This window comes from Halyomorpha halys, unplaced genomic scaffold (assembly GCF_000696795.3).
Source record: "Halyomorpha halys isolate HHAL.00 unplaced genomic scaffold, Hhal_1.1 Scaffold251.1, whole genome shotgun sequence".
Taxonomy (NCBI): domain Eukaryota; kingdom Metazoa; phylum Arthropoda; class Insecta; order Hemiptera; family Pentatomidae; genus Halyomorpha; species Halyomorpha halys.
Genome location: NW_027106674.1, coordinates 813,284 through 821,788, shown reverse-complemented (window position 1 = coordinate 821,788; position 8,505 = coordinate 813,284). Strand labels below are relative to the sequence as shown.

The 8,505-nt window shown below is 30.1% G+C and overlaps 1 protein-coding gene across 1 annotated transcript; it reads left to right on the top strand.

Moving 5' to 3' along the window:
* Positions 1–640: 640 nt before the first annotated feature.
* RpI12 (RNA polymerase I subunit RpI12) lies at positions 641–7,613 on the top strand. Its single transcript, XM_014419818.3, has 3 exons — positions 641–938; positions 4,748–4,955; positions 7,276–7,613. The coding sequence occupies exons 1-3, from the start codon at positions 812–814 to the stop codon at positions 7,298–7,300; spliced, it is 360 nt and encodes a 119-aa protein (XP_014275304.1). The 5' UTR covers positions 641–811; the 3' UTR covers positions 7,301–7,613.
* Positions 7,614–8,505: the final 892 nt, after the last annotated feature.

Here is an 8,505-nt window from a genome sequence, read left to right as displayed (position 1 = left end):
GTGGTTAAGGGTGGGTCGAGCCTAATATTTGAATTCAAATCTCCCGCCATGTGTGACGTCATCAAAATGCTGGCTTCTGATTGGCTCCTAAAATCAGTGCACCAGCTCCCCCATACTCTCACTACTGCAATCACATCGTATTTCACTTTTATTATTACTACAAAAGTGATAAAAGCACTACCTGGGTGCACTTTATCGGGAAAAAAAACGTAGGCATAATGAAGAAAAGGACCAAGTGAACCAGAATGGTAGATAGATTCCCTATCTTTTAGATAGAGAAAGTGGAGTGAAAAAGAGGGGAGTTGACCATACTCACCTTGCCTAGGTTTACGTTGAAGTAGAAATGAGTTTCCCCAATTTATTATCTGTAAAACCGATCATTTAATCGCAAATATGAGCAGAATCTAAAATGTAGTAAATGCTATTTTCATAAATTTGTTTTATCAACAACAAAAATCTATTAAACCATGAGTAAAGAAATGTGAGCAAAAGATTAGGATAACTCACTATGCTATAACAGAGATAGAAGGCAGCTGGTAAATGAGTCCTTTTCCCTGTACTGCATCTACTTAGCTCATAAGGCCTGCCTGGCAGATCATTTCTACATTACCCTTTTTACTCTATGGACTGATGTTAGATCTTGATCGATCTCGTTCACCGGTTTTGCCTTTTCTTTCGAAAAGTACTAATTGGACCTCGTCCCTGAAGGAATTACTTCTGGCAAAATTCGTCACGATAGACTGTGGAAGTAAACATATTTTCGTTTAAATATATAGTTATAGTTTGTTTTGTTCTGCAGAGGCTTGTTAAAATGGAAAATGAAGAGAACTATTGTGATGAACCGGGATTTTGTCCAGATTGTGGTTCTATACTACCTTTGCTAGAAGAATCGGGAACTGTTAAGTGTTACACTTGCAAAAGAGAATGCAGTGCTGAAGGTAGGGCTTTTAGATTTTTAGTATCTATAATAATGATGTCCAAGTATGATTTTATAGATGATTTCTTTAATTTAGATTTTGAATAAAATATTTAAAATAACAAGTATTTTGTGTTTTTAAAATTGTGTATTGAATGAAGAAGTATTTAATTTGTTTACTGAAAAAGTAATTAAGTACAAAATAACATAAATATTTTGTATTTCAAATATAAATTACTTATATCGCAAGTAGTTGTGCTATTATAGTGTATTTTATGTATTTGAACTACAAAATGTAATAGTTTTTTAGGTTAGATGGGAAACTAAGTTATGAACAATATTCTTCTTTTCAAAATGTATTTTTGAACCCATATTAAATTTCTATTATAAATTCTTCTTTCATGCACATGATGAGTAAATGATTCTGATTCGTTGATATTTCTGTGAAAAACAATGAACAATCACTTGAAATAGAAAACTTAAAAGTATATAACTCATTAATGAAACACAAATAAGTATGACTAAATGACTGAATTTGTGTTTCATTGACCGCACCCCCAACCATCTTCTCCTCATTTATCATCCACAGTCAACTATCTCTCTTAATTATATAACTCATTATTTATTTATTCTGTAGATACACAACTTACTAACTTATATATCTTCACAAATTGATCATTTTCAGCTAAAAGTTAAAAAAAATGTAATTGTCTGAAATATTTGCTCAATGAGAAAAGACATGAGCTATGAATTTTAAATAAATTTAATTGACTTTAATTTGGTCTATACTCAAAAACATATTCTAAAGCAACCACTGGTGGACAACCAAAAAACATTGTAAAATAAAAATAAAACAGTTCAAGTTGTAATTATTAGATAGTTATTTAATACTAATAAAAATAATAAATTAGAATGTAAACCAGGTGTTCAGAACCAGGAGAAATGATTTTACTTAAACATTAGGAACTTTTTAAGTTATAATTATCGAAGTACAATAAAATATTCATGAAATAAATCTGAGGTGTGCAAACGCCTAGGAATTGGTTGTTCTTACAATGTCATAGTTTTGGGTACTCTTGGGTAGGGGTTAGCTTCAAACGAAGGATGTACTATTTCATTGTCAAGGGTCATCAGATTATTCTCTGCAGGCTCAGAGGTGGAATAATTTTCATCTGAATCCCCAAATTTGAATGTTTTTGTGTTCATGCGAGGTAAACTGCAGGATAACCTTAGCCGGTTCTAAATGTTCTGTACTAGCAGTCAGCACATTACAAAATCTGGTTTTAGTATTGTCCCAACTGTTCCGAAGTTGTGTCACATGTGCATGTACTCTGCTGTTGGTGATAGTTATGAGTGACAATGGTTTTCAATGTTTGTATGATGAGTAACCTTGTAACTGAAACTTTTGATCACCTATGCTACAAAATGATTTTTGTTCAGCCTATGTCAAAATCAAGCTCTTTCAAATACCATCTGCGAACAACATTTGCTGGAAGGTTTTACCATCCAGATCTCAACATGGTTGAGGGCAGTTTAGAATCTGATAGATTCTTCAAGTAAGAATTACTTTCAGGCCCTTATTACACCTATCACCACTACCATCCTCCCAGCTCCTAAGCTTCTTTTAAGCAAAATCTGGTGTGAGTGGTTTTGTAACAGCATTTGCTGTTGTCTTAAAACTGGACTACAGTGCTCTGCTCTTGAAAATTATCCAACCTCCGAGTTTACACTTGTAAACTATAAGTCTGGACAATATAGTGGCATCTCCTTTCTTTGCACCTATCCCTTAACTAAGAGTCTCAACAATTTTGAAATTGTAAGAACGACTATGTCATAGGCTTCTGTATTCTTTAATTTATTTAATGTATGATCATTCTTCAAGGTTCTCTACACTTGTATATATATTAAATAAAGATCTAATAATTACAATTTGAACTGATTTTTTAAAGATATTTCTCCCTACAACTGTAGAACACCAAATTAAGGCTGGTAATTAAAAAAATCATGACAAAAGTTTTGAGATTAAAAAAAAAAATTAAATCTGTACCGCTAAAATGCGTGAAGGGTCAAGGGTGCAGTACTTTGTAAGGAAATAGGGTTGTACCGTACTCCTTACTACGGTTGTGCAAGGAGGTGATTTGGTCAGAATCACTCTCAACCACTAGATTTTTACCCAATTAAGGGTACCCACTTTATAAGGCTGGGTGGACCGCAGATAAACACAATAACTAGGTGATTATTGTGACTAAAAGGATCGGATATATAAAAAAAAAAAAACAGGGACATTGTATTCTAATGGAACTTTAATTACATTCTGTTTGTTAAAATCTTTGATTATACTTTTAAAAAAAACTATAGATTGTAATAATGTAAATATTGTAGTTGTTGGTTGTGGCTTTTGGGCATAAAACCCTGAGGCCATCAATGCCCACGTTTCGCACTTTATAATTCTATTTCAAGATTTGAAATTCTTTAGATAATTGCTAAATAAGTTTAAATAATTACTTATCTTAGAATTTTTTAATACATAAGACAAACTTTTGGGTATAGATCTTATTCAAAAGATTATTCCTTTTTAAGAAAATTAAAACCATTTCTGGCAGTTAGCATCTTCCAGTCCCTTTACACGCCACTATCCCTGATGAAGACCTGAAACTCAGGTCGAAACGTCGGCATAAAATAAATAAATATTGTTTTGTTTATTTATGTTGTTCTTTACTGACCGCACCCCCCGACAAACTTCTTCAAGTAAAACCATTTCTATGTTCTTTTGGTCATCATTCAGGGCATCCGAAACACTCGGTCCCACTCCCAATCTACATAAGTTCATGTAATAGAAATGACATTCTTCAAATATGTGACTGATTGTAAGTACACTGTTGCAGTATTGACATTTTGGCAGTGGTTGCTTATTGATCAGCTATGCATGAGTTAAATTCTCAATCTGGCTATAGCTACCTGCTCCCTGCGATTGGAAACGGTTTGATCGTTTTTTTTTAATAGTTTTTAATTTGCTTGGCGGGCTTTCATTCCACATGGCTTGCCGACTAGCTAATACTTCATTTTTCATCGGAAGACTTAGTTTTTGGGATGTCAGAATGGCTGTGCCCTGACCCGGACGGGCAAGTGTTTGTTTGGCTGCAACGTCTGCCAGTTCATTTCCAGCGAACCCCACTTGACCCGGCACCCATATAAAGAAAACAGTTTTAAATAGTATAGTTTATAAATTACTAGCAATGCTTTGCTATTGCTATATTTGAGAATGTATACACATTAGTTTAACCCAATGGAAAATTTGGTATAAATTAATGTTTAGATGAAATAATAAGACGGTAACTATAGTAACAGTTTCGCTATATAATGATTAATTCTGGTCTGATGTAGTTGATTTTTTCTTTTGTCATATATATAAAATATGAATAGTTTTTATATAATAACCCTCTTTGTGCCTGCCATATTAATAATGAAAAAAATGTATACTTATTGAGCTACACGCCAAAAATGATTAATTTTAAATAAAGTACGAACAAACAAATATTGATTTTTATATATTGATAGATTAAATAGGTATAATTGTGACACAAATAAAATGATCATTTACTTTTACCAGTGTATCTGAATTTTTGTATATTTAAACATAAAATTTGCTTAATTTCAAGTGTTAATTTATATACAATTAATTTTGTGTGGATCTCAAAAATCTATCCGCAACATTAAGTGTCTCTAGATCCTTAGTACTTGAAATTTTGTAAATTAAATTATATATATTGTCAGTATCTATGGTCATCTTGAAATAATGATTTTAAAATTTTATTTTCTTCTATTTTTCAGTTTTCAAGAATCTTGAATCATATTATGTTATACCTTTTAATTCTTATGATAAACAATCTAAAAAGATTATGCAAGTAGTAAATGAAGAAGGTCCAACAGTAGAGAGGAAATGCCCTCGTTGCAATAATGATAAAATGTCTTATGCAACACTTCAGCTCCGTTCTGCAGATGAAGGCCAAACAGTTTTTTACACTTGTACCAATTGCAAGTATGTATTTAAGACCACTAAATTGTTTATAAAAATGACATTACAAATAACATATTTAATATATACTATGTTTTTGAGCCGTTTCCTTTTTACAGTTTGTTGAACTTATTATTTTAAATCAGAAACAATGTTTATTTTTCTCTTAGATACAGGCCTTGTTTTATATTTTGTTCTTTTTGAAATGAGAAAAAATATATTTGTACTGATGTAATTATAGAATTGTTACCATTGTTTTGGATTAACTCTGATAGCTGATACAAAAATAATGCATTATTTTCATTATTAGTTATAAAATCTGTTGGTGGTCATTATATGTATTACAATGAGTTTTAATTTTTAACTTTTGATTATTGGCAAAATTGTTTTATTATTATTTTTTAAATTTAATATGGGTTTAATAATAGGAATTAAAAACATTGGTTTAAATAATACCTATTAAAAAAATTAGTTATATCACTTTTATTACGATGAACTATGAAAAACAACTTATAGAATTCCTAACTCCTCATGAGTAAATAGTAAGTTTGGTTGTATAATGAGGGTTGACAATGCTCTAATTTCTTAGAACCATCTCGTTTTGTGATGGCTACTTTAGATGAATATCAGATCAAGCATGAGAAGTGTTGTACCCTCTTGGTTTGATATGACCATTTATTCTTAATAAATAAGTTTCATCTTCCTGCAATACCTGACATCGGTATCTTGGTCATGTCTTTTATGAATATGTTGGTTTGTTAGAAAAAATGTGATTTGTTATAGTTTATCATGATTTAATCAGGTTTTCAAGGGTGTGTCCCACAGAAGGGCTCCCAAAACTATATGGTGATCCACATCCGATATAACAGAATTAATTATTATCTGTCACAGCTGAACTTGAACCCAGACCCGTGAGATAGGAACTCAGTCTCTTACTCACTTATCTACCTAACTCCATTAAACAGACAATAGGTGATGGTTATCGCTTGTTTTGACACAACAACAGTTAATTGTAAAGCATTGTTTCCTTTTTTAAAGTAGAGTAAGTTTGCTAATATGTAAGTCGTCAAAGAACTCATGTTCAAATGTTCCTGACATACAGTTTATTAAAACAATATTTTCCAAGTAAAAACATTTTGTGAATATATTTTGGCAAATATCATTGAAACAGCTTCTCCTATGAAGATAATTATAATAAACTACTTTATGGTGCATTTAATTAGTTCAGTCAGAATGCCAATATATATCTTTATATTCGTCATTTCCCAAAATAGTTTTTTAAATTTCAAATATTTCATTGTGATTAATGTGAGAAATCATGTAGTGATTTTCTTTTTGGCAAATAAGAAAACTGCTTCTACAAAGATGATCATAATAAACTACTTAAAGGTGCATTTTATTTGTTTTCAGTTTGAGTGTGAATAGATTATTATGTTTCCAAGATATACTTTTTTAAAATCCAATATTTCTTTTGCAAATAAAGAGAAATCAGCATATTATAAATTTTTATTTTGGCAAAAATGAAACTGAGATGTTTATTATCATTGACATTGAAGCTTGATAAATGTATTAGTAAGTTGTTCTTAATGATTAATTTGATAAGAGTAGCAGTTTTCTTCAAATTTTGTTGAAGTGATTGTAGGTTTTTTCTTTTTCCCTAAAGCATATGTCAATTTTGTAAGCACTTTAGACTGCTTGCACTTAAGGAATACTTTTAAGTCATAGAGCTAATGAACGGAGTTCCCTATCCACCACAATGGCATTATTGGCAGCTGTGATTTTTTTTATTTATTTACTTTAACATATTACAGTTCACCCATTGAAGAAGCTACTATACTAGTAGTAGAAGTGAGGTCACTACCAAACTTTCGATAATGTAAAAATTTAATTATCTTCTGCTACTGTTTGACCCATCACTTGTCTTGATTGTTTATTAGAGAATGAATGTGAGAACAAAGAAAAGCATAAGTAATTATGAAAAATGTGAGCTCAAAGAGGAGTGGAAATAATCATGAAAAATATAAAAAAAGTGAAAATTGTTTGTAAGTCCATTTCACGAGAATCATTTAGTTGAATAGGTTTAGGTCCATGCTCATCTATTCTTTTGTAATAGCGTAATGTGGATATTTCGTCAATTGTTCTTCGTCAAGAAGGTATTTTTATTACACAATTTTGTACATTATTGAGAATTTCAGTAAGACGTGTATTATATTAGTGTTTAGTAATCATAACCTCTAGTATCATTAATTTTGTTGTTTGCATTGTTATATTTTTGCTATGTATGCTATTATTATTAAATTGTGCAGCACTAATTGAATATGCATTATCTGTTTTAATTTTACAGGTTCAAGGAGACAGAAAATTCATGAATATTATTTTTAAGGTTTTATTATAATTGTTAAGAATGTATGTTCAACTACACATTTTATGTACATGATTTATTGATATATTTTATTAAAAAATATTTTTATATTCTTTTATTTATTCTCTGAGATTGTTTTTAAGTGTACAAATTACTATCTCATTGTTTCTAGTTACTGGTTTTAACAATGCTATCAAGTATTCACTTAACCAACCTCACTTGGGAAAGTTAAGAGAACAACTTAATAATTGTTCCATTTCAATATTTTACTAAAACTAATTGTTAAAATTCTCTTTTATAAATAAAATTACTTTTTCTTATCAGTGGTTCTTGTGTACCTTTTTTTGTTTCTGTTTCTTTTTGTTCATTATTTATTAGCAATATGAATTCTTAAGATTTTTTTTTTAAAAAAGAATAAATAATTTATGAATCAATTTTCTTTTACATTTTTCTTGAGTTGCTGTTGGATGTGAATTAAAAAATGTTTTCGAATATCTTGTGATTTTTAATACTTACTGCTTGAAATCCAGGTATCAATTTAGGTTCAAGCACTTTTAACTGGTATTAAGTCAATTGTATAATCAACTTAAAGTTGATTTCATCACTTCCTATATAATTTCTTCGACAAGTTAACCTCAGCTATATAACATTTCTTGAATGGCCACTATTCAATAGCACTGATTTATCATAAGTTATGATGCTAACAATAAGTTTTATCAATTCCAAGCTCTATTTTAGAAAATACTAAAAATTGTTTGTTATTTAAGCGCCCTGTAATATCTAATAGTACTGACTCATAAATAAGTATAAAAGTCTATTGATCTAAGATTATGATCTATGTGAAAACAGTGCTTAAATGCAGACTTTTTAAAACACCCTCCTCCTTAGGAGTACCTTGAATTTTGTTTACTTGAAAAAAAATTATTTCTTACTACACAATAGAAATAGATAAATAGAAAACATGAAAGGTTTGATAATTAACTTAAGGAGATAAGAGGGAAAATGTTTTGTTTTTTTATAAACGGTTATATAGTTATTAAGATTTTATAAAACCTAATATTTAACAAAGAAAGTTGCTGTTCAATCTTTCACTGTGAACAGCTCTGATGAAGCCTTGCAAAGTAGGGCGAAACGTCGGACATTAAAATAGTTATAAACTATTTGTTCTTTTTTTGACCGCAATCCTGACCATCTTATATTTAAATTTTTACG

What these genes read in the sequence shown, in the direction of transcription:
- RpI12 (XM_014419818.3), top strand. Translation starts at nt 812, where the DNA reads ATGGAAAATGAAGAGAACTATTGTGATGAACCGGGATTTTGTCCAGAT. An exon ending in AAGAGAATGCAGTGCTGAAG is followed by an intron (nt 939 to 4,747) that starts GTAGGGCTTTTA and finishes TCTATTTTTCAG; the next exon opens with TTTTCAAGAATCTTGAATCA. An exon ending in TACACTTGTACCAATTGCAA is followed by an intron (nt 4,956 to 7,275) that starts GTATGTATTTAA and finishes TTAATTTTACAG; the next exon opens with GTTCAAGGAGACAGAAAATT.